The sequence below is a fragment of the Pituophis catenifer genome, unplaced genomic scaffold (genome assembly GCF_029215685.1).
Source record: "Pituophis catenifer annectens isolate HBS135680 unplaced genomic scaffold, rPitCat1.0.hap2 SCAF_4, whole genome shotgun sequence".
NCBI classification, from domain to species: domain Eukaryota; kingdom Metazoa; phylum Chordata; class Lepidosauria; order Squamata; family Colubridae; genus Pituophis; species Pituophis catenifer.
In genome coordinates this window covers 122,197,963-122,225,214 of record NW_027256884.1, presented here as the reverse complement: position 1 = coordinate 122,225,214, position 27,252 = coordinate 122,197,963, and the positions used below count along the sequence as shown (strand labels likewise).

Here is a 27,252-nt window from a genome sequence, read left to right as displayed (position 1 = left end):
CGTGCTGGCTAAGGAGATTGATGTCAATGGCCCTCAACTTATTGTAACATCTCCTGTTCCCGGGACCAAGAATATAGGACCTGTTCCGGGTCAAGAATGGCAAATCTCTCCAGATCATTTCTACGCAAATGAAAACCTACCACCCAACTGGACTTCCTTGTTTGTTTGTTTTTTTCCTTGAAGACGTTTCGCTTCCCATCCAAGAAGCTTCTTCAGTTCTGACCGAGGAAGTTTCTTGGATGAGAAGCAAAACATCTTCAAGGAAAAAAACAAGAAAGTCCATTTGTCTTTTGAAAAAAACATCTTTGGGACAACCATGACCTGGATGATTGAGAATCTCCATAGATAGCAGGCTGAGCACCGACCCTTAGAAGATCTCACTCTGAGGGAAGGAAGAGTAGGGAGGAAGGAAGGGAAATTAGAGTAGGAGAGAGAGGAAGAGAGGGGGGAAGAGAGGAGGAGAAGGAGAAGGAGAGGGGAAGTAGATAAGCGAAGAAGAAGAAGAGGGGAAGAGAAAGTAGGAAAGAAAGAAAAGAGGGAGATGGTAAGTTGGAAGAGAAAGATTGCTGTACAATAAGAAATGGAAGAAAGGCAACCCCGAACAAACACAAATATATTAAGATAAAGAATGAATTGTTAAAGAATAAAAGAGAATAAATATGAATAAGCAGGAAAATTAGAATTTGAGGGTGAATGAAGATGTTGTTTATATAAGTAAGCAAAGAAATATTGAGATATGATTTAAAAAAGGGAAAAAAGAAAATTGTGGCAAAAATTGTAATTGAGTAAAATGTACTTGAATTTAATAAATTGTATAAGACAAGATATGGCCAATACTTTGTTCAAAAAAGATGTGGGTGAATGTGGGGGGGGGGGGGACCAATAAAACTTTATGCAAAAAATTAAAATCTCGGGTGTTTTCCCGCGTCATTGTAAATAAGTTGGTTAAAATATTTAAAATCCTGGTTAAAATCCCAGCTTAAAATCTTCTAAAAATCCTTACAGAGCACTCTGCAAGGTCCTTTAAAACCTCAGCTAAAATCCTCCGACCTCGCAACAGAGAACCCATCGCTTCTAAATGAAACAGAGCCTGAAGATGACAGAGTTGTGAGCCTGTCGAAACGTTGCTTTAAGAAAAACTTTTAAAGTCACTGGTAAGATTTTAGCTGAGGTTTTAAAGGACCTTGCAGAGTGCTCTGTAAGGATTTTTAGAAGATTTTAAGCTGGGATTTTAACCAGGATTTTAAATATTTTAACCAACTTATTTACAATGACGCGGGAAAACACCCGAGATTTTAATTTTTTGCATATGCACACCCGCGAAAACCTAAGAAGACACACACACACACACATATATATAGAAGAAGATCTCACTCCAAATTTCTCTTGAATTTGAATTGTTCCTTGACTCCTATTCTCCAATTCCTGTTCTTTACTCAATTAACAATCCACGAGATTGCCTCTTTTCTAATCCCAAGCGATTGAATTAGCTTGATGTGAGCTAGCAATAGTGGTTAAAGGGTTGCAGTGGAGAAACCAGGTTCTAGTTTATGGCAGCTTGTGGTGGCTTGAGCTAAACCTTCTCTCTCTTAGCCCCATCTTATCCCACAATAAACTGCAAAAAAAGACGTTCATGGAAGCCTCTTTGAGTCCTTAAAAGAAAGGCAGGGTATGACACACAAAATTAAGTTGTTTCATGAGTCCTATATAAAATTAAGAGGGTTCACATTGGTTCAAATTTCTGGAACTTTTGTTTGTTTGATTTATACCCCACTTTTCACTTAAGACCTGAATTGAGCAGTACATAGTACTCCCAATAGAAGAGAATATTTATAGCTCAGGGATGGACTGTGGGGTCCTTGTTGCTCTCCGAGCTTGATGGTTTTCTTGCAGATGTTTCATTACCAAACTAGGGAACATTATCAGTGCTACAAGGGAGTGAGGTGTCTGAAGTGGAGGAGGAGGAGGAGGACCATGATAACAACTACAACGATGACGACTGTGGGGTCCTTAGTGCTTTCTAAACCTGCTTGTTTTCTTGCAGACATTACATTGCCCCACTATATATAGTCATCAGTGCCTAGTACTGTGTATAATGCAGTGCATTGGGCATAATTATTTTATACCATTTCCTTGCATTATGATATATACTGCTCAAAAAAATAAAGGGAACACAAGCAGAAGACATCCGAGATCTGAATGATTGAAATAGCATTATTAAATACTTTGTTCTTTACATACAGTAGTTTATACATTGCTTAAACAACTAAAGGGAACACAAAACTACGAACAAAGTATTTAATAAGGCTATTTCATCCATTCAGATCTCGGATATCTTCTGCTTGTGTTCCCTTTATTTTTTTGAGCAGTGTATAAATATCATATATTAAGGTTTCTGCAGTCCATAGTGTACTTTTGCCCAGGAAAATTGATCTCTGCCTGGAATAAGGATGCTGGACAGGCAATTGTTAAAGGACAATTGAATTATGAATTGAAAAGAAGAGTTGAATTATTCATATTCTTTATAAAGTGCTATGAACTGTGATTGTTGACTCCACCAAGAACCTCAAAAAACTTTGACTCTGAAGGTTGGGAATAGACAACCAATTGAAAACAAGGAATGTTTATTTATTTGTATTTATTTATTTATTGATTTGATTTGATTTGATTTGATTTCTATACCGCCCTACTCCCGAAGGGCTCAGGGCGGTGAACAGCCAACAATAAAATCCATACATACAAAATTTAAAAGCAGAATTAAAATCAAATTAAATAGTTTTGGCCCAGACAAATTAAAACCCCAATCAATTTAAAACCAATTTTAAAATTTGAATATATAAAATACTAAAAAATATTAAAAATTAAAAATTCTTTTATAAAAGAGGGAGAAAATTAGGCCAGGCCCGCCTGGTGAAATAAAAAGGTCTTTAGAGCGTGGCGGAAGGTGCGCAGATCCGGGATCCTCCATATCTCTGGGGGGAGCTCGTTCCAGATAGTAGGTGCCCCCACAGAGAAGGCTCTCCCCCCTGGGGGCCGCCAGTCGGCATTGTTTGGCCAACGGCACCCGGAGGAGCCCCTCTCTATGGGAGGGTACCGGCCGGTGGGAGGCCGGTGGTAGTAGGCGGTCCCGCAAGTACCCAGGTCCTGAGCCATGGAGCGCTTTAAAGGTGGTAACCAAAACCTTGAAGCGCACCCGGAAGACCACCGGGAGCCAGTGCAGCTCGCGCAGAATTTATTCATTCATTCATTTATATCCCACCTTTATTATTTTCACAAATAACTCAAAGCAGCAAACATATCCAACACACTTTCCTCCTCCTATTCTCGCCATAACAACAACTTTTTGAGGTGGGTTGGGCTGAGAGAAAGTGACTGGCCCAAAGTCACCCAGCTGGCTTTCATGGCTAAGGCGGGACTAGAACTCACGACCTCTTGCTTTCTAATTTGGTGCCTTAACACTAGATCAGGGGTCAGCAACCTTAAACACTCAAAGAACCATAAAGGTTCTAGCTGGAAGCCCCCGTTCAATTCTGGAACCGACCGGAAGTCTGGTTCCCACATCGTAGTCTCCTCCTAGTGTGGCATCTTTTTTCCTCTGCTGACTGGAAGTCTGATTCCCCCACCATAAAGTCTCCTCCTAGTGCGGCGTCCTTTTTTCTCTACCTGTCCCAGCCAAAAGCCCTATCAATTGTGGAGCTGACCAGCGACAGGGAGCCGCAGCAGAGGGATGAAAGAGCCACATGCGGCTCCAGAGCCACAGGTTGCTGATCCCTGCACTAGATCAAACTGGCTATGAAGCATCAATAGTGATCTTGCTGAAACCTAAAATATATTGAAGTAACCTCTGTAAAACAAAACCAATAAAAATCCCTGTGGAACTGTGTTATACAGGTCAACTTACAGCCATAATTAAGCCCAAAATTTCTGTTGCTAAGTGAGAAATGTGTTAAGGGAGTTTTGCCCTATTTTACGATTTTTCTTGCCCACATGTGTTAAGTGAATCACTGCGGCTGTTATAAATTAGTAACATGGTTGTTAAGTGAATCTGGCTTCCCCACTGACTTTTTTGCTTGTCAGAAGGTTTATTTATTTATTTATTTATTTATTTATTTATTTATTTATTTATTTATTTATTTATTTATTTATTAGTCCAATTTATATGCCGCCCTTCTCCGTAGACTCTGGGCGGCCTACAATGTATTATAGCAATAGCCTGCATACTTTTATGTATATACCGGCTTATTAGGGCTTTCGACCTCCCCCCCAAGCGGTGTTGTTCTATACAAAGCTGGCTTATTGCCCCCACAATCCGGGTTCTCAATTTACCTACCTCGAAAGGATGGAAGGCTGAGTCAACCTTGAGCCTGGTGAGATTTGAACTCGCACTAATTGCAAGCAGCTGGCAGCTAAGTGCTAGCACTTAACAGCACTTAGTCCGCTGCACCACCGAGGCTCAAAAGGTTGCAAAAGGGGGTCATGTGACTCTAGGATACTGCAACCGTCATAAATGTGAATCAGTGGTCAAGGATCCGAATATAAATCACATGAGTATGGGGATACTGCAGCGGTCATAAGTATGAAAAATGGTCATAAGTCATTTTTTTCAGTGCCGTTGTAACTTTGAATGTCACTAAGCGAAATGTTGTAAAGTCGAGGACTATCTGTACTGTTTGGATATATAAAATAAATTGGAGCAATGGGACACGTTTAAATCACATGTTTAAATCTGCAGATGGAGCAAGTAGTTGCCTAAAAATGTCCCCAGACGTGAAAAGATTTACCTATTAGTCTATTACAGAATCCACACAATATAATACATCATTAGCTTTTTAATTATTATGAGGTATGCAAACATATCATGGTAATAAACACGACACACTGCTTAAACAATGAATTAATAATGGCTGCGTTCCCAAATACACTTGCTAGGCGATATACAGCTAGTCCTCGACTTACGATCACTGTTGAGCCCAACATTTCCGTTACTAAGCGAGACATTTGTTAAATGACTATTTCCCCCATTTTATGAGCGTTCTTGTCACAGTTGTTAAGTGAATCACTGCAGTTGTTAAGTTAGTAACATGGTTGTTAAGTGAGTAACAGTAACCTTGTTCCTGGTGTCCTTATGATTTATATTGACTGTTTCCTAATATGATTTGATTGATTATCCGTTCCCTATGACTATCATTAAGTGTTGTACCTTATGATTCTTGATGAATGTATCTTTTCTTTTATGTACACTGAGAGCATATGCACCAAGACAAATTCTTTGTGTGTCCAATCATACTTGGCCAATAAAGAATTCTATTCTATTCTATTCTATTCTATTCTATTCTATTCTATTCTATTCTATTCTATTCTATTCTATTCTATTCTACTCTATTCTACTCTACTCTACTCTACTCTACTCTACTCTACTCTACTCTACTCTACTCTATGTAAATCTGGCTTCCCCATTGCTTGGGATGCTAAGTCAGTTGTCAAGGATCGGAATATAAATCACGTGACTATGGGGATACTGCAGTGGTCATAAGTGTAAAAAATGGTCATAAGTCACTTTTTTCAGTGCCATTGTAACTTCGAATGGTCATTAAACAAAATGTTGTAAGTTGAGGACTGTCTATATTCTGTTATACTCGATAGGGCCCACTACTAAGGAAACATGCATAAAATTGGGTTGCTAATGAAAATTAACTAGTCAAACCAAATCAAGTCCTAGTCCCTTTTATTAGATTCCATATAAATGTAAAACCACATTTTATATATACTATATATCTATATACCAGGGGTAAAATCCAGCAGGTTCTGACAGGTTCTGGAGAACCGGTAGCGGAAATTTTGAGCAGTTCGGAGAACTGGTAGCGGAAATTTTGAGTAGTTCGGAGAACTGGCAAATACCACCTCTCACTGGCCACAGAGTGGGGTGGGAATGGAAATTTTGCAATATCCTTCCCCCAGGAGTTGGGAGGGAATGGGGATTTTGCAGTATCCTTCCCCAGGAGTGGGGAGGGAATGGGGATTTTGCAGTATTTTCTTCCCCTGCCACGCCCACAGAACCAGTAGTAAAAAATGTGGATTTCACCATTGCTATATACTATTAAAACTCTCATGTCTGTTTGATTGTTTGCAACCTTCAATTGGGCAAAATTGGAATATACAGTAACGCAAATGGACTAACAGATTGCCAAGGGAGTATGAATCCCTCGGGAGTGAAATTTGAGAAAAATTGTTGCTTCTTCACAGCCACTGCACAACTGCTACTCAGCATCCCCCACCCCATCTAATTGCTACAATCAGCTGCAGACATATGACTGTCATTGTCAACGTTCCCTGACAGCTTCCCACAAGTTGATGGAGAGGCCAAAAACCGATCTCTTTGTTCAATGCTTTCCCACTAGTAAAGCAGGGGTGAAAAGCTACCGGTTTGGACCAGTTCGACCGAACCGGTAATGATGGCGGCGGGTGGTTCAGAGAACCAGTAGCGATGGCAGCGCAAGGCTCCGCCTGGTTGTCGTTACTTCCTGGCTTTAACCAGGAAGTAACCTGTTTTTTACCCTCTGCACATGCACAAAAGTGTTTGCGCATGCGCTAAGGGTCCACACACACATGTAACGCGTGCAGTTCTGAACCAGTAGGAAAGGTAAGTAGATTTCACCCTGTAGCAAAGCCTTTGCTTCTGTTGTGACTCCGACCCCCAAGGCTGACTTATCGGAGGGAGAAGGCTCTGAACATGAAGGAGAGGAGTTGGCCAGGCCTCCCTCTCCAGGACCCTCCTCTCTGGCAATGCCTCAGGTGTCTCCCAAAGGAGAAGAGATTGGCCAGGAGCCAGGTATCTCCTCACAGTCGGACAGTGATGGAGATAAGTCTTGGCTGGATCCACGCCAGCGTCGGAGAGACAGGCGCACGCAGCAGAAAAGAAGGCATGCCAGAGATTAAGCTGAGTCACTGGACCACACCCCACAGGGGATAAAAGGGGGTGAGGTGGCCATTCAGACTCTGTGACGGACAAAACAAACTACTCGCGAGTCACATTGTATCTTTGAAACGACGTTATCTGCCTTGGATTTAATACGGACTGGACTTGACAATTCTTGAACTGTGTGTATCTTGTTTGGGTTTATCTGTCAGAGGAACAACCCATCCCTCTGAGTAAAGTTCTTGGCAAGCAGCTACTGGGTTGCTGCCAATCCTCTTATCGAAAGAATTTGTTGTCTGCCAGTTTTATTTAACCCCTGGCTATCTGTTTGTGTGCGTGTGTGAGACGGGAACAGAACAGCTTCTGGAAAGCTGGAACTTGGCAAGAAAGGTCACAATTTGTTTGGATAAGTCTTCCTCAACCACACACTCTCTGCCAGTCCTACAGAGTCTGACCACTCATGCAATCCCTTGCTCTTTCCCCCACATAGCAGCAGTCACTTACCTGACTGCTGGAAATGACATGGAATAGAATGAAATGGAATGGAATGGAATAGAATGGAGGGAGGGAGGGAGGGAGGGAGGGAGGGAGGGAGGGAGGAAGGAAGGAAAAAGGAGGGAGGGAGGGAGGAGGAAGGGAGAGATGAAGGAAGGAAAGAAAGAAGAAAGAAGGAAAAAGAAGGGAGGGAGGGAGGGAGGGAGGAAAAAGGAAGGAAGGAAGGAAGGAAGGAAGGAAGGGGGAGGAAGAGATTGTAATATAATGTGTTGATGACTTAGGTGGATGATGGGAAAAGATGCTGCCTAGAAAACAATCAGACAAGAGGCAGGAATGCCTAGTGACTTAATGGTCAAAGAAAGAAATTAAGGCAGCTGTTAATTGATTGAGCTGTTCAAAGTGGGGACCAAACGTTTGTACTTCAGACTTGCAATACTCCGTTAATGTATTCTTATAACAAAGTAAAATAAAATAACATTTTCTAGTCATGTTTCCTCTCTGGTTTATCTGAGAAGGAAGAAAAGAGAGACAGAAGAGGAACCAAGTCGATGGGGAAGCCAGCAGGAAGTTGCCCCTGCTTCCAATGCTATTTTGCCTGCCTGTGGTAATACTTTTTTCTCTGTTCAAATAAAGAAGCCACGACCCAGTGGTTCACGAGTTGTCTAGTGAAATAATTATACATTATCTGGCCATACAATAAATAAGGTCATTCTGACATTCATGAAATGTAGGCAAAATGCAGCAGCGGTTAACCCTAAATATTAAACGTTAAATCCAGAATATTATGTGAGGGTGTCTCTGCTGTCTCTGCCACTTAAACACAGGCAGAGAGAGAGAGTATAGAATGAAACACGGAGCCTCCTGTATAAAAACAACAACCACAACATAGAAAGAACCTTCTTACCTTCTGTATGTACTGCAGACACATACGTCCAGTTGTACCTCTTGACGATGTCCACCATAGCACGGGCCTGTTGTGCGTCCGAAGGCACCACTCGCATGAAATATTTGAATAATGTCTTGTCGCTTAAGTCCATGCTTGTGGCAGAGTAGGCAATCTGAGGTATGTTGAAAAGCTGCAACAGATTTTGGACCTGGATTGCCACGGAACTGGACCCGGGACCTATCACACCAACGATGGGCTTCTTCGAGCGGTACAGAGACGTAGAGCCGTCGACACACTTCATCAGCCCTTCCTCTTCTTCCGCCGAGATGAGAGAATCGCGGATGAATTCAATGCTCTGCTCAAGGGCGACCGCCGAATGCCAGCATGAGTCCCGTATTTCACAACCCAAGGTGATGTTGGGTAACAGAGTTTGATTCTGGTTAATGCGATCGAGGGTATGGAGCATGGCTTCCACTCTCTGGATCCCATATTGTTCTCTGACCTCTCCACATTTTCTCTCGTGGACCTTGTCGACAGACGGCTGATGATGGACCGAGAAGAGAGCCCCAATGATAATATCTCCAGGCATATAGGCCACCACTCGTCTTTCATTGGACTGAGCAGAAACCAAAGCACTGAAGTTCCCACAAACATTTTCCTTCAAGAACCAGAGAAGAAGCAGAAAGAGCATTTTAGGGAGCTGTTTAAGCCAGAATTGGAAGCATGATGAGATGGCAAAGGGTAACCATTCTTTCTTTCTTTCTTTCTTTTTTTTTTAAAGCAATCAGTGAGTCTTTGGAGAAATCGAAGCAATCAAGCTGAGGAGCGACTCAGGTGTCTCCAAGCATCTTCTAGACTATGGCCAACATCTTTTCATCTGCTCAGAAGGTAGGATCTTCAAAATCTTTAAGAAAAAGATGATGGGAAAGGTTTTTTTTTTAAATAAATAAATAAATGAGCACTTATAAGCTTGAAACACCTCAACAGCTATTCTAGAGAGAGCACCAGCTTGTTTTGATGCTTACTAGAATATCAAGGCAATAGCAATAGCACTTACACTTATATACTCTTTTGCAGTGCTTTACAGCACTCCTGGGATGATTTACAATGTCAGCATAACGCCCCCAACAATTTGGGCCCTCATTTTACCAACCTTGGAAGGATGGAAGGCTGAGTCAACCTCGAGTCCCATCAGGATCAAACTACTAGGCCAGTGATGGCTAACCTTTTTGCCATTGCGTGCCAAAAGCAGGGGGAGAGGGGGGGCGTGTGCGTGTGTGCCCACATCCATAATTCTATGCACCCCGCCCCCCACACATGCGTGTGTGACCCCTCCGCACTCCTCCTGCTTTTGGCACGAGATGGCCTGGTGGGCCCAGTAGGCCCGTTTTTTCGCCCTCCCCAGGCTCCAGAGGCTTTCCTGGAGCCTGGGGAGGGCAAAAACAGCCTTCCCCACCAGTTGGAGGCCCTCCAGAGGCTGGAAATGGCCTGTTTGCCAACTTCCGGTGAGCCCAGAAAGCCCGAAAACCAGCTGGCTAGCACGCACATGAGTGCCAGAGCTGAGCTCGCGTGTCCACTGATATGGCTCGCGTGCCATAGATTCGCCATCACGGTACTAGGCTGTGGGCAGAGTTAGCCTGCAATGATGCATTCTAACCCTTGCGCCACCCGGCCTCTGACAAGGCAAGATTGCAAACATCATACATTCAAAATAAAACAAACAAGTTAGCTCCAAACCTACGATTGGTTGATTTTCAGGCCTGGAAATGAACTGAATTCACAATCGTTTTGCACAAAAATCTATTCCTGATTCCCTCAAGTCTGACTTATTCTGGCAGCCTTATTTACCGAATTTCATTTAGTTCGCAGTTTCTATAACCCACCACAACCAGTGGTGAAATTCAAATTTTTTTACTACCAGTTCTGTGGGCGTGGCTTGGTGGGCATGGTGTGGCTTGGTGGGTGTGGCTTGGCGGGCATGGCAGGGGAAGGCTACTGTAAACTCTCCATTCCCACCCCATTCCAAGGGAAGGATACTGCAAAATCCCCATTCCCACCCCACTCTGGGACCAGCCAGAGGTGGTATTTGACGGTTCTCCGAACTACTCAAAATTTCCGCTACCGGTTCTCCAGAACCTGTCAGAACCTGCTGGATTTCACCCCTGACCACAACCCACAGATTCTGAACAGTGTGTAACTGAGGTCCATCTCTGTTGCAACACCTGCCCGATGGAAAGCCACCTCCTTGAGTTGGGTCCTGATCAATGGTGGGATTCAGCCAGTTCGCACCACTTCGGGAGAACCGGTTGTTAACTTTCTGAGCAGGTTGTTGGAAGAAATCATTAGGGCAGAGAATCAGTTGTTAAATTACTTGACTCTCACTACTGGTCCTGATACTCTTGACCTCTTGACTCATTTGGAAAATCGTTAATACATGGGTTTAAAAAAAACAAAAAAAAACCCATAGATGTTATAATAACAATAACAACAACAACAACAACAACAACAACAACAACAACAACAACAACAATAATAATAATAATAATAATAATAATAATAATAATAATAATAATAATAATAATAATTTTATTTCTATACCGCCCTTCTCCCGAAGGACTCAGGGCGGTGTACAGCCAATTTAAAAACACAAGACACAACAATAATTAAAAATTAAAATAATTAAATAGATTTGGCCGATTTAAAACCCTAAAAATTAAAATACCCCAATTTAAAATTATTATATTGACAGCCCTGCCTGGCGGAACAACAGGGTCTTCAGTGCGCAGCAGAACACCCGGAGGTCGGAGATCTTACGTATTTCCGGGGGCAGTTCATTCCACAGGGCTGGGGCTCACACAGAGAAGGCCCTCCCCCTGCGTGTCGCCAGCCGACATAACTTGGCTGATGGCACCCTGAGGAGACCCTCTCTGTGGGAACGGACTGGTCGGTGGGAGGCTATTGGTGGCAGAAGTCGGTCTCGAAGGTACCCGGGTCCTGTGCCATGGAGCGCTTTAAAGGTGGTAACCAACACCTTGAATCGCACCCGGAAGACCACTGGGAGCCAGTGCAGCTCGCGCAGGAGGGGCGTCACGCGGGCACAACGAGTTGCGCCCATAACCACCCGTGCGGCCGCATTCTGGACCAGCTGGAGCCTCCGAGTGCTCTTCAAGGGGAGCCCCATGTAGAGAGCATTACAATAGTCCAGCCCGGAGGTGACAAGGGCATGAGTGACCGTGCGCAAGGCGTCCCGGTCCAGAAAGGGCTGCAACTGGCGGATCAGGCAAACCTGATAAAAGGCCCCCCTGGCCACGGCCGTCATATGCTCTTCTAAAGACAGCCGTGCGTCCAGGAGGACACCCAGATTGCGAGCCCTCTCTGTGGGGGGCAAAGATTCACCCCCAATAGTCAGCGATGGCACCTGCTGACTATATCGGGACGCCGGCAGCCACAGCCACTCAGTCAGAATATTAGGTAGCCCAATATACATGCGGTTCCTTTTGTGAAATTGTTAAATAACTCATTTTTTTCTTCTTTCAATTGTTTTAATTTTGGTGATGGGGGCTTCTATTGTTTTTGTTGCAAGATTTGGGTATGGTTAGTCTAGAGAAAAAATGTACTTTGTGGGACACATGATAGCAGCATTCCAGTATTTGAGGGGCTGCCACAAAGAGGAGGGCTCAATTTATTCTCCAAAGCACAAGAAAGCAGGGCAATAAACAACGGATGGAAACTAATCAAGGAGAGAAACAACCTGGAATTAAGAAGAAACTCCCAATAGGGAAAGGTAAAGATTCCCCTAGCACATATGTGCTAGTTGTTCCTGACTCTAGGGGGCAGTGCTCATCTCCGTTACAAAGCTGAAGAGCCAGCACTGTCCGAAGAGATCTCCATGGTCATGTGGCCGGCACGACTAAACGCCAAAGGTGCACGGAACTCTGTTACCTTCGCACCAAAGGTGGTCCCTATTTTTCTGCTTGCATTTTTTACGGGCTTTCGAACTGCTAGGTTGGCAGAAGCTGGGACAAGTCACGGGAGCTCACTCCGTTACACGGCGCTAGCGATTTGAACCGCTGAACTGCTGACCTTTTGGTCGACAAGCTCAGCGTCTTAGCTACTGAGCCACCGTGTCCCCAAACTCCCAAACGTGAAGACAATAAACCAGTTGAACAGAAGTTGCCTTCAGAAGTTGTGGGTGCTTTATCACTGGAGGTTTTTAAAAAGAGACTGGACAGCCATTTCTCTGAAATGCTATAGGCCTCTCCTGCTTGAGCAGGGGGTTGGACTGGAAGACCTCCAAGGGCCCTTCCAGCTCTATTCTGATTGCTATTTGTGCAAAGGGGCTGTCAGGTTTCGATGTCGTCTCAAATAAATTGCATTTCCAAACAGATAATCTTTGATGAAATCTTTCATTTATTAAGCACGATAATCTGTCCCCGATTATGTCGAAGCCAACACTGACTTCCTGACCCCAAACCTTCCCTTTCCATTCCCCAGTTCTCTGCGTCTCATTGGCCATCTTCCAAATCACTCTCCCCATATCTACTACTTCAGCTCCCAGGAATGTCCCCCCTCCCATCTCATCTCCTAGGGGATATTATCTTCAGGGAAAATAAGTAGGTGAAAAGTCAAGCGTCCTCTTGCCAGCTGCCCCCTCTTCTCCTCCTTATGTCAGCACTGGAACGAATGTAGTTTGGAGTGCTGACAGGGGCATTATTTCTACTTCCTTGTTTTGGCCTCTCTGACAATACATGCCTATAACAAAGAGTACCTGAAAAAGCCCAGGTATTACTGTTCATGCAATGCTGTGATTATGGACTTGCAAGGAAGTGCCTACTGTAAGAGTCTTTGGTGGGTGGTTGAGCTTTGGATGGCTTTGTTGTTAAATTTGAGCTCTGCAACAAAGCTCTGTCATTTGGGTGAGCCAAGCTCAGTTTAATTACAGCACAATCTGTTTTCTTCTGTTGCAGCTCTTAACTGCTTATTGTATCCCTCCAAAGGCAATTCAATATCCTTTACAAATGCCGATGCATTTAAAGTACCTTCCTTAAATTAATAGGCTTCGGTTGAATCTTATACCTGAATAGAATTTTCCCTTCCTGTACATTTTTCAAAAGGTGCCTTCCTATTCTTCTAGTTATTATTCCCCCCCCCCAACTGAAAATAGCATTGCCATCCTTATTTGGGAAAGCAGTGGTCTTACAGGTAGCCCTCTACTTACAACGGTTTGTTTAGTGACCGTTCAAAGTTACAACGGCACTGAAAAAAGTGATTTATGATCATTTTTATACATTTTGGATATTGCACGAGTCAAAAAGAGGGCTGTGAAAATATTTACAGAGCCCTCACATCCTGGACATAAACTGTTTCAACTCCTACCCTCAAACCGACGCTATAAAGCACTGCACACCAGAAAACTAGACACAAAAACAGTTTTTTCCCGAACGCCATCACTCTGCTAAACAAATAATTCCCTCAACACTGTCAAACTATTCACTAAGTCTGCACTACTATTAATCTTCTCATCGTTCCTATTGCCCACCTCCTCCCACTTATGACTGTATGACTGTCACCTTGTTGCTGGTATCCTTAAGATTTATATTGACTGTTTCCCTATGACTATCATTAAGTGTTGTACCTTATGATTCTTGACGAATGTATCTTTTCTTTTATGTACACTGAGAGCGTATGCACCGAAGACAAATTCCTTGGGTGTCCAATCATACTTGGCCAATAAAAAATTCTATTCTATTCTATTCTATTCTATTCTATTCTATTCTATTCTATTCTATTCTATTCTATTCTATTCTATTCTATCCTATCCTACCCTACCCTACCCTACCCTACTCTACCCTACCCTACCCTGTATTTTTCTGCATTCTATTCTATTCTATTCTATTCTATTCTATTCTATTCTATTCTATTCTATTCTATTCTATTTTTCACACTTATAACCATTGTAGCATCCCCATGGTTATGTGATTTACATTGGAATGCTTGACAACTGGTTCATATTTATGACAGTTTCTGTCCTCCAAGGTTATAAGACACCCTTTTGAAACTTTCTGACAAGCAGAGTCAAACCAGATTCACTTAACAACCGTGTTACTAACTGAACCACTGCAATGATTGGCCTAACAAATGTAGCAAGGAAAGTCATAAAATGGGGCAAAACTCACTTAACCAATTTCTCACTTAGCAACATAAATTTTGGGCTCAATTGTGGCCATAAATTGAGGACTACCTGTATTTTAAATCACTAAGGATGTCAGGGGGGCTGATCCCAACAAGGGAACCATCGTTAATGGATTTGGACCATCTGCAAAATACAAGCAAAGCTGAAGGCATTTACAGATTAATATAAAACTAGAGCGCAAAGTGATAGGAAAGGAGAAACGATCTAAGATTTGGGAGATTAAAAAAAAATAATATATTAAATTTACGAGAAGTAATTAAACGAAAGTTTTGGACTGCAGTTCAAATTATTTGAAATTATTGGCCCCAGTAGCTGGGTCTTTAAGAATTTTAAATTCAATATTCCTGCCAATTATCTTTCAACACTGTCAGATGTTTCCCAGTAGTATGAATTCAGCCATCTCTTTTATCAGAAAGCGCTACACTTGTCCAGCCACAGATAGATGGATGGATGGATGGATGGAAGGAAGGAAGGAAGGAAGGAAGGAAGGAAGGAAGGAAGGAAAGAAAGAAAGAAAGAAAGAAAGAAAGAAAGAAAGAAAGAAAGAAAGAAAGAAAGAAGGGAGAGAGGATGCTTGGAAGGAGGAAGGGAGGGAGGGAGGGAAGAAGGAGGGAGGAAGAAAGGAAGGGAGGAAGGAAGGATAGGAAAGAAGAAAGGAAGGAAGGAGGGAGGAAGAAAAAAAGAAGGAAGGAAGGAAAGAGGAAGAAAAGAAGGAAGAAAAGAAGGCAGGAAGGGAGGGAGGGAGGGAGGAAGGAAGGAAGAGGAAGGAAGGAAGGCCTAGTTGTGCAAACATAAATACAAAGAATCACCTTCTGTATATGTATACAGATAGCCCTTGACTTAACGATCATTCATTCAACAATCTTTCGAGGTTACTACGGCACTGAAAATAGTGACGTACAACCACTCCTCACTCTTACAACTATTGCAGCATCCCCACAATCACATTAACATCCAGGCCCTTAGCAGCCAGCGTGTATTCCTGATGGCTGCAACATCCCAGGTCCATAAGATTGTCACGTATAACCTTCCCAGAGGGCTTTTGACAAACCAAGTCAGTGAGGGAAGCCGGATTGGCTTAACAATTGTGCGATTGATTTAACTGCAGTGATTCGCTTTAATAACCATGGCATAAAATCAGGCACAATTCACTTAAGAATCACCTCGCTTTAGCAAGAGAAATTCCGGTCCGAATTGTGATTGTAAGTCAAGGGGCTACCTGTAGTTTTATATCACTTACTTTGTGTTCACAGAAAATGGTCTGTGGAAAGCTAAACAGGGCTAGGCATAGTTAATCTTCTCATGTTACACACTCTCAAGGACTACCAAATTGTAAGCTAGACTAGAAAGACAAAGAAACAGAAGCCCCCAACGCAAACAGCCTCCATTCACTAATCTGAAAGTAATTCTCCGGGAATCTGATGCATCTCGACAGATTTGAACACTGGGCCCTATCCAGTGGTGCAGTGGTGGGTTTTTTTACTACTGGTTCTGTGGGCATGGCTTGGTGGGCGTGGCATGGCATGGCTTGGTGGATGTGGCTTGGTGGGTGTGGCAGGGGAAGGATACTGCAAAATCTCCATTCTCACCCCATTCCAGGGGAAGGATACTGCAAAATCTCCATTCCCTCCCCAATCCAGGGGAAGGTTACTGCAAAATCCCCATTTGGTCCTGATCAGCTGGGACTTGGGAGGAGGCAGAAAATAGATGGGGGTGGGGCCAGTCAGAATTTTTTACTATCAGTTCTCCGAACTACTCAAAATTTTCTCCAGAACTGGTCAGAACCTGCTGAAACCCACCTCTGGAGGGGTGGGATTCAAATAATTTAACAACCAGTTCTCTCCCCTAATGACCGGCTGGGTGGGCGTGGACATGGTGGGCGTGGCCAGGGTATGTGACAGGCAGCACTCGGCCTCCTGCACCCCCCTGGGAGCAAAAACAGGCTGCAGGGGGGCTGCACTGCACCCTCCCTCACCCCATTTTGGGCCTAGTAGGCCTCCCTGCAGCCCCCTGGGAGCAAAAACAGGCTGCGGGGGGGGGGCACATACCCCGTGCCCTGTTTTGGGCCTAATAGGCCTCCCGGCATTTACCACGGAGCCTAAACGGGGTGCGTGGGGACTTCTGGAAGGGGCGGGGAGGAGAGGGGAGGGGCGGGGCCAGCCAGCAATTTAACAACAGGTTCGGCCAAAGTGGTGCGAACCGGTTGAATCCCACCACTGGCCCTATCCAACAAAATGAAATTCAACGTCGAGAAAAATGAGGTTTTACATTTAGGCAAGAAAAACCAAAAGCACAGGTACAGATTAGGTGAAACCTGGCTTAATAGCAGCAACTGTGAGAGGGACCTTGGAGTCCTAGTGGACAATCACTTAAATACGAGCCAGCCGTGTGCAGCAGCAGCCCAAAAAGCCAATGCAATCCTAAATTGCATTAGGATCGAATCAAGATCACGTGACGTTCTAATGCCACTTAGTAAGACCACATTTAGAATACTGCATTCAGTTCTGGTCACTACGTTATAAAAAAAAAAAGATGTAGGAGTGCAGAGAAGAAGAAGAAAATTCCTTTGTGTGTTTGTGTGTGTGAAGAAATAAATGTCTAAGTATCTACATCCTGGGCTCATAGAACCACAGAGAGAGAAAAATCAGCTTTCTTTTAAACTGCAGATGTTGTCGTAAGAGCGCCCACTAGCAGTGCCAACTTACTAGACTTGTCAGATTGTTCCATTCTGCTTCTTTCAACTGTTCGACTTAGGGAGCATTTTATAAAACAAGGGGAGGAATGATATTTGCAATATAAAAGAGAGGAGGCAAGAGTCTTTTTTTTGTCTTATCTTGAATGGCAAAGGTAACTTTTTTTTTTTTTTTTTTTTTAGAAAAAGAAAAGATGTTTTAAAGCATTTAGCAATTTTCTCCAATATGGTGCAGTGAGTATGTATTGGACACTACTACTGTATCTTCCTGTGGTCTGAATTTAGCTGGAAAATACCCAAGTAGACTTCTTAAGGATCTTGACATTCATGATGGTATAAATTGCTACAACTAAATCGACAGCACTGTATTTTGAGAGATTATATTCTATCGAATAGCTCCGTTAAAGCCCCGTGGACAATTTACGGCATGCCATAAAACCACAGATCATTATAACAGCAACAAACACAGGCACACACACACACACACACACACACACACACACACACACACAATCATTAGATAACATGGATAAATTATGGGATGGCTGACTATGTGGTCTCCAAGTTATTTAGGCATTATGAGAATTGGAATTCGACACAACCGTTGATACTAAACTATTGTGTTTTGCAATCTAATCAAGCAATACACATTTTAAAAAAAAAATTGCAGGAAAATGCATTCCACCATGACTAATCATTCAGCAAAACTGTTTTATTTTGATGCATTTTTATTGCCGGATGCAGTATGATTGGCTAATTAACACAGCAACTTCAACCAGCACACACTATTTTGATACCTTCCTTGTCTGGTTTGTAAAACATACTAAATGTACAGTTCTAACAACTGCCCACCCACACCCCCAAAGAGAGGCTCCTTAAAAATAAAACAGATTTTTTAAACAACTAACTAGAGATCGACTATACATTTTGTGTTAGAACAGTACCCAAACAGGTCAAAAATGTCTTTTTGATTGTGACAGAATAAGCAGAAATCTGTTTTTTCTCTCTGTGTTCTTGCAAGAGACCGTGGTGTACGGGAGCAGTACAAAATATTACTATCCCATTTAAAAAAATTCCATGACTGAGGACTGGAAAGCTGTGTAAAAGAAGGAAAGACATTTTTCTAGACTTGAGGGATTGCTATCATTCTTGCTGTTTTCTGCTGACAATAAACTTTCTGTATTCGTTTTATTTTGCATTGCAAACAGGAAAAAAAAAATCAAATCTTGCCCAGCCCTTTAAAAGAGGAAAGCAAAATCCTTTGAAAGATAAATCATCAGAACAGGCTAGATGAAGAGAAGGATCCATTTTTGTACGAAGCAGAGAGACTTATTCTGGATCAATTCAATCATTTTTAAAGCAAATCCAGAGAAGTAAGTCTGTGTGGGAAAATCAAGTGGTCACTTTTCTGAATTCCAATTTGTGTACAAAAGCCCATTTTCTTTAGAGAAAGAAAATTAGGATGTTTTTTTTTAAAAAAAAAAAAACCTGCATTTTTCCTGGTACAAACCAATCTCTTAAAAAAAAAAAAAAAGTAGGTGAATGGTCTTTGGTCCAAGAAAAAAACTTCGATTTGATTGGGGTGGTAATTTTAAACCATGAGGGCTTAAATTTTAGTTTCATTTCAATGCCTTACTTTATGGTTTTAATTTTATTTAAGCTTGGCTGTTAACGATCATAGTCATGAGGGTGATTTGATTTAAGACCTGATTTCTTTTTTCTCTTGGTGCTGATCAATTTCCCCCCCTTCTCTTTCTGTGCTTGTCTTCGATACGGTTGACGGATTAATCAGCGTAATCAATATAGTTTATACTAGCCTATCGTGGTATACAAGCCTCTATTAAGACAGACACTTCTGAAAGACCAGCAAATTCATGATGGAAGAAATTACACGTAGATGCCCAAATTACATGCCCAATGACTCAGAAGATATATTTAAAAGAATAAATGACTGGAATCTCATGAAAGCATCGCATCTCACAATATTTCCAGATAAGAAGGCTGAAATGCATGACAGCTGGGGGATACAGCAATGAGCTCTCAAAATCTGTCTCTTTGAGCTCAAAGAATTCCCTGGAATTTCCCATTTTCCAGGACAGTTCTTAGGTCTTTAGGGCCTGGAAGTTGGTTTCTTGTTTAAGAAAATGATATTGAAAAAGAGAGATGTGATGAATAAGCTTCATGCCTGTTTCAGAATCCACCTTAAGATAAATGTTCTGGGGCCCCTGAGCAGCAGGTGACTTCAGAGCTCCATTTGATCACGATTGCTGAAAGTTGACAAGATAATCTTAGAATAGAATAGAATAACAGAGTTGGAAGGGACCTTGGAGGTCTTCTAGTCCAACCCACTGCGTAGGCAGGAAACCCTACACCACTTCAGACAAATGGTTATCCAACGTCTTCTTAAAAACTCCCAGTGTTGGAGCAATCACAACTTCTGGAGGCAAGTTGTTCCACTGATTAATTGTTCTAACTGTCAGGAAATTTCTCCTTAGTTCTAGGTTGCTTCTCTCCTTGATTAGTTTCCATCCATTGCATCTTGTCCTGCCCTCAGGGGCTTTGGAGAATAGCTTGACTCCCTCTTCTTTGTGGCAGCCCCTGAGATATTGGAAGCCTGCTATCATGTCTCCCTTAGTCCTTCTTTTCATTAAACTAGACATACCCAGTTCCTGCAGCCGTTCTTTGTATATTGTATACCCTCCAGCCTCCTAATCATCTTTGTTGCTCTTTTCTGCACTCTTTCTAGAGTCTCAACATCTTTTTTATATTGCGGCTACCAAAACTACATGCAGTATTCCAAGGGTGGCCTTATCAAGGCATTAGAAAGTGGTATTAACACTTCACATGATCTTAAGCAGAACTTCCCCCCCCCAAAAAAACCTCAAAACCAACCCACACTGTTTAAAATGAAACAATCCTCCAAATTTCTACTTGCCAATATTTCTCATTTCATATTATTCATTTCATAACCACCACCTCCTCTTCCTCCCATTGTTAACTTCAGCTTTTGATCACTGAAAGTTTTACCTTCATTATGAGAAATCATTTGTTTCACTGCCACTTAAGTACAGCTTAAGGGGTGGCAGATTCCCTTATTTTTTTTTTATCAGGCTCATATCTTAGTGATATGATAAGTATGCAGGTACCGGTAGTCCTTGACTTATAAAACTCAAGGACTACCTTGGTGACTGTGCGAAATTACAGTGGCACTGAAGAAAATGATTCGTGACCATTTTCCACACTTCTGACCATTGCATTCATGTGATTTACATTCAGATGCTTGACAATTGGTTCATACTGAAGAAGTTTGCAGTGGCCCGGGGTCATGTGATCCCCTTTTGGGACCTTCTGACAAACAAAGTCCATGGGAAAGTCAGATTCACTTAACAACGGTGTTACTAATTTAAGAACTGCAGCTGAACTTAACAAATGTAGCAAGAAAAATGGTAAAATAAGCCACGGTGGCGCATTGGTTAGAGTGCAGTACTGCAGGCTGCTTCTGCTGACTACCAGCTGACTGCAGTTTGGCAGTTCGAATCTCACCGGGCTCAAGGTTGACTCAGCCTTCCATCCTTCTGAGGTGGGTAAAATGAGGACCAAGATTGTTGGGGGCAATAGGCTGACTGTGTAAACAGCTTAGAGAGGGCTGGAAAGCACTGTAAAGTCTAAGTGCTATTGTCTATAAGTCTAAGTGCTATTGTCTATAAGTCTAAGTGCTATTGAGAGAGAGGGAGGGAGGGAGGAAAGGAGGAAGGGAGAAAAGGAGGAAGGAAGGAAGGAAGGAAGGAAGGAAGGAAGGAAGGAAGGAAGGAAGGAAGGAAGGAAGGAAGGAAATGTTTGATCCTGACTGGCTCAAGGTTGACTCAGCCTTCCATCCTTCCGAGGCTGGTAAAATGAGGACCCAAATTTTCAGAGCAGCAATATGCTGACTGCTTAGAGAGGGCTATAAAGCACTGTGAAGTGGTATATAAGTCTAAGTGCTATTGCTATTGCTAACATGTGACAAAATCACTCAACAAATTTATCACTTGGCAACATAAAGTTTGGGCGCAATTGTGGTCTTGAGGACTACCTATACAACTTAAAGGGGGCAGTTCTTCAATTTTTTGAGCAGGCAAACATCACCTTTTGATGTCCCTCATGTGTCATGCACATACACACACACATATGTATACACAACAACGTTCAGAGAAGGAACACTTCCATTGATCCAGGGATACCATTTCAAATCTGGCCTTTAGTTAGTCAGAACTGGGTTTTGTATTTGACTGGCAAATGCTCTAAAACCCCTTCTGTTACTAAGCTGTGAATAGAACATGCAGTTTAATGGGCTTCAGATTAGATCTTTCAAAGACCTACCAGATAATAGTGTAGAAAAGGAACTGCGGATGAAAACTGCCTCACTGCTGTACTGCCAAACTGAGAAAAAAGAAAAATAAAGCAGGAAATATCTCTGCTGGAATATCTGTCAGGGATTGTAAACACCCCATAGTAGACTGGTAATACACGTCATTATTTACACCTCTGGTCCACCAGTTGTAATGATTTTGGGGGCTGTATTACTGCTACAATTCTAGTCTGATCTCCATCCTTAAATCTGACATTGACAAATGTACCAATAAAGGAGAATATGGTGCTGGAGAAGACTCCTGCGAGTCTCTTGGACTGCAAGGCGATCAAACCGGTCAGTCCTAGAGGAGATCAACCCTGACTGCTCTTTAGAAGGCCAGATCCTGAAGATGAAACTCAAATACTTTGGCCACCTAATGAGAAGGAAGGACTCACTGGAGAAGAGCCTAATGCTGGAAACAATTGAGGGCAAAAGAAGAAAGGGACGGCAGAGAACGAGGTGGCTGGATGGAGTCACTAAAGCAGTAGGTGTGAGCTTAAATGGACTCCAGAGGATGGTAGAGGACAGGAAAGCCTGGAGGAACATTGTCCATGGGGTCATGATGGGTCGGACATGACTTCGCAACTAACAACAACAACAACAACAACAACAACAAAGGATAATATGTGTAGCTCAGGGTTGAAATGATGGGTCCTTGAGGCTCTCCAGGCTTGGTTGTTTTCTTGTAGATGTTCCATTACCCAACTAGGTAACAAAATCAGTGATATGATAGCAGTTTGGATAATGGAATATCTGCAGGAAAACAACCAAGCTCAGGAGAGCACCAAGGACCCCTCACTGACAAATGTGCCGGCACAAAACTGCCCCCGGCTTGAGATAATTATTCTTACTTTCACTGAAGCACTACTGTATTATATGGGCAAATTCTACAGGAATTTCGCAGCCTCATACAAAATGGAGTCATTGCCTTTTCCTACTTTACAGAGCAATAATATAACAGTAGCAGCAAAGCCAATCTTTGGAAAGCATTGCATTAAGTCAGCTCCAGCAGGGATCGTGTTGAATGTCCCAAAAGTGCTTTTTTCTGCTGTTTTTTTTTTTTTCTGTTCAGTTCTGAACTGAAGAAGCTTCTTGGATGAGAAGCGAAATCTTTTCAAGGAAACAAAAACAACAAGAAGAAGAAGAAAGTTCAGTTGCCTTTTGGAAAAAGCACCTTCAGGACACACCATGACCTGGATGATTTAAAATTTCCACAGGCATCAATCATGTTAAATAATTGGGATGCCAGACTTAAATTTCAGGACAAAATCGGAAGTATCAGGTGAAATTACCTTTCTTTAAGCTTGCTGAGTTAATCATCAAAGATGATTAATGGCAGCTATAAGACACACATTGACAGTCAATGGCTGCTGGTTACGAGCCGTTTTCCCACCTAACCAAGAAAAGCTGGTGACAAATATATTTATTTATTCCAGTTCTTAAGGCCACGTGACTATTCCATGAATCTGGATGGCTTACAAATAAAATAAAAGAAACGGTACATCTAAAGGAGAACACAGTCAACCTTTCACGTAGTTCTAACATAACCAGCAGAATGAGTTTTGGAAACAGATTCCTTTGGTGGGCAGGAGAAGTTGGGACTGTTTTAAAGATTATCGGGGTTCCTTCCTCCATCTGTCTCTTCTTAGAAGTAGAGAATGTAATAGAGATATTATCCCTAAGTCTTCGATATAGTTTTTCCTATAAAACTGATTCGATAAGATTTGTGCAGATCTGGGAACTGACTGAACACAAAAACATAGATCTAAGACGAAAGCAAGAAGATGCAGCAAGCGTTCAGATGTCTGAGTCAACCAAATCAAATGGGAGTTAAAATAGCAAGGCGCCCACTGCTCACCCACAAAATCGTCCAAATGATGCTTCATCGTTTCTCTCTCTAAATTTGCAACCCTCTATGTAAAACAGAACATGCAAGTGTCACACAAAATCTGTGTTTTCTCTCTCCCTCCCTCTCTCTCTCTCTCTCTCTCTCTCTCCCTCCCTCCCTCCCTCTCCCTCTCCCTCTCCCTTCCTCCCTCCCTCTCTCCCTCCCTCTCTCTCTCTCTCACTGGTTCTAGGATGCTTGTATTCCTTTCCTAATCCCAATTTTTCCCCCTCAAAAGTATTTCTATTGCTTCAATGAGAGTATTCATTTATTGTGTTCATGCTAAACATGCTAAATGCTAAATCTGGGTTAACAGAGAGATGGCATTGTGTACCTGACATGCAAAGGCCGTGAATAAAATGATGGATTGACTTACTCCATACAACTTGTTAAGGCAATGGCTGGGTTTCCTACAGCATACTAAATTATAAACTATCCAATTTCATTTCAGCTTGGCATGATGTTTTGCATTATCCCATCCTATGAACTGATAAGGTTGAGCCAATTATATGAGAGAAAGGGAGAAAGGGAGAGGGACGGAGGGAAGGAAGGAAGGAGGGAGGGAGGGAGGGAGATCCCAGTGTAACTGAGCAGACCCAGAAGTAAATGTGGGGAAGTTAAAAAGCCATCTCAACCTATAAATTACCAAGGATGGGATACCATAGTGACAGTAGTCTAATGAAGTGGATCAACATACAGAAAACAGCTTCTATTAATGCTAAGTATAAGCAACCTTTCTAGATTCTCCTTCCAATTTGTGGGGCAGAGAATGGAGTGATTTATTTGTGGGTAGAGAATGGAGTGATTTATTCAGGCAAGAGAGAATTTCTCTCAACAGTTTTTCAAGGGCAGGGTAACTCTTTATTGGTGAACCAGTGCACCAGTTCTGAAAAAGCCTTTTGAGAAAGGGCTCCTTCCTGGACTTCTACCCTTGGAAAGCTGGTGGAGGCTCTGAATTGCTGGAGAGAGGACGGTACCGTGAAATAGAATATTTTTCTCCTTGTCCTTAAATAAATGCAGGAAAACAACTCTCTGTCCGTGGAATTTCTCCAACATTCTGTCTTCTTTTGAAAAAATGCTTTCAAAGCTAATTCTCATTCAACATACTGAATAAAAACGCTACCAGTAGGGGGAAAGAAATCAGACAAACATCTTCTCAGTCTGTGGTTAGCTTGTATGGAAGAGAATCAGGACAGTTAAGACTCAAAAAAAAAAAAAGAAAAGAAAAAGAAAAAGAAAAAAAGTTGTTGCTGAACTGATAATTAGATGGCACTGATTACCTGCTGGGTATTCAAAAGCAGACTAAATGTCTTTTTTTTCCCCTAATTTGATCATAATTTGAGAAGGGCTCTATATGTTTTTCCAACATTCCATCCAGTCACTGTCCTCCCACTCTTTATTTGTTTGGCTTGGAGTTACATTTTGGTAGGTTACTTCTAGCAAGTAATTTGAGGTTGGTTTGCAACCACTTGGGATAAATACAGGCAGTGATCTTGACACACCACTGAAACCCTGCAGTCTAACAAGACCGCATACAAAGTGTTACGTTAGACAAGGTGGATCTGGGCACACTTGAGATTTGGTGGCAATGTGTTGTTGACAACACTGGAACAGATAACAGCATATCTTCACAGTGTTATAGTTGGATGTCTCCAGTCATGCACAATGTGAAGCAGATGCGGTAACACAACATAGCTGGGACACTGTTGATCTAGAAGAATCCAGAGACTTACTTTTTTGAGGGTGGGGGAGAGGACTTCATATCCCTCCCAAAAATCTAAGAAAACAGAAAGAATCACCCATCTTGTATAAACAGACTGGATGTGGATTCTGAACTTCAAACTCCATGAAAACTGGAAATGTCCACCCGGCTAATATTTTCTCCACTACATTCTACATGCAACAGGGCATTTGATTGTTATTTGAGACTTTATTTCTAATAGTAAGACCAGACGGGGAATGTGCGTGTTGGTTGTGAGGAAATCAACCAAGGGTAGACAAGTGTAAGCTGTTGCATAAGGCAACAAGGCAACATAAGATGGGACAAATTCTAAAGGCAGCCTTCTATCTCAAGTGCCATTTCCATGAGGTGCAAGTTGCAACCAAGATGAGATATCGCACCAAGTCCCTCAGTGTATAGAAAGCGGCCCCCTCCTCTAAACCTTATCCAAGCGCCGCAAAATTATAGAGGCAACAAAACATCGCAACTTCCCCGGCTTTCTTTCGCCCAACTTTGCCCAATAGCTTCCTCTAGGTGCTGTCCGTGGTGCTGAATCAAACGATGATCGAGGCCGGCGTTAGGCAATGGAATAATCTAAGGGTTGGGGGCTGTGGCATCCATGACAACTACTGCGTCCCTCGGTGTATGTGTGTGTGTGTGTGTGTATCTGTGTGGGTCTGTGTGGGTCTGTGTCTGTGTGAGAGTTTGTTTTCGTTACTGTCTGTCTCCTTGCTGCTGCTCTACCGTTGATTCGCTTTTTATCATATCATCTGCACCAGATTTTTCAACATAAGGTGCTTGGGGTACGACCTCCATCATTCCGAATCCCCCCATCCCAGGTTGGCTGGAAAGGGTGGGGAATTGAAGCCTAAACATAGCTAGAGGACAACCAGGTTTGTGCAGACTGACCTACACCCAGGAACTGTGCCTCGCTCTGGGTTTCTACAGCCTAGCTAGCCCCTTGCGGCTGGGCATTCCCAAAGAGCGATCTGCTCCGTTGACCCTCCCTCGCTTCAGATGTAGACAGCCCCGAGAAGTAACCTATTCGATCTCAACCTCCCCCCCACCCCATCGCCACCGCCTCTGGGTTCACTCAACTACGGTATCCCTCGACCACGGCTACTTGTGAAAGAATTCATCCTCTCCCCTTCTTTCCTTTCCCAAACGCCCAGCCTTTCCTCTGAATCCTAAGGGAACTTCCCAAACCGTGTCTTATCTTTATTTCTCTCTTCCTTCCCACCCAGCCTCCCCCCCTCAAAATCCGGCATCGCCTACCTGGGAAACCTTCCCCCCACCCCATGCAACGAGGTGGATTTTGCCCGCATCTAGCTGCATTCCTCCTCCTCCTCCTCCTCCTCCCCTTCAAACCCGTGTCGGCTGTGCTCGGCGTTGCTTAAGGCGAGGGTTGCCTCTCTCTTTCCCCCTCAACCCAACCTAACCCACCCCGCCCCCAACCCACACACACGGTCGCCCAAGGACTGAGGTCCCGTCCCTCCCCTTATGCAACACCCCCCCACCACACACACACACACACACACACACACACACAAGCACACCCTACCTTATTATCCCAATGCAGGATCCAGACACAGCTTCCCCCTGGCTCCCTCGCCCGCCAGGCGAGGCAGACGCGGCAAGGAAGAGAAAGCCCGAGCGGCGCCCCTGCCTCTGCCCGCAGAATTCCTTCACTGCCGGGAGGGCGAAGCTCCGGGTGCCTTGGAGCTCCGAGCGGCCGCTCGCCTGGTTCCTTGATTCCCGCTTTCCTTCGCCCCGGGGCGCCACGGCCACGGCCACCAGTGGTAACAACCGCGGCTTAGCTCGGGCTGCAACTGCTGCCGTTTCGGCGCTCTCCGCTTCCCCAGCGGCCAAACGGGAGGGCTCGGAGAGAGAAGCGCAGGCAGGCAGCGCCTCCTCTTCCCTTCCCTTCCTTAAGCGAGGAGGCAAGCCCGCTCTCTCGCTCGCTCGCTCGCTCGCTCTCTCCGCCGCCTTTGGCAGGATCCTTCCGCCCGCCCGCCCGCCCGCCCGCCCGCCAGGTGATGGGAAGGGGAGAGCTTGGCGAGCGAGCGAGCGAGAGT

General features: G+C 43.4%; 1 protein-coding gene across 5 annotated transcripts in view; it reads right to left on the bottom strand.

Moving 5' to 3' along the window:
- GRM5 (glutamate metabotropic receptor 5) overlaps window positions 1-9,001 on the bottom strand; it is a 286,394-nt gene extending 277,393 nt beyond the window's left edge. For all 5 annotated transcript variants that reach the window (XM_070944018.1, XM_070944022.1, XM_070944023.1 and 2 more), the window contains exon 1: window positions 8,316-9,001. In XM_070944018.1, coding sequence (XP_070800119.1) covers window positions 8,316-8,988 — 673 coding nt within the window. In that variant the 5' untranslated portion in view covers window positions 8,989-9,001. The remainder of the gene's footprint in view (window positions 1-8,315) is intronic.
- Window positions 9,002-27,252: the final 18,251 nt, after the last annotated feature.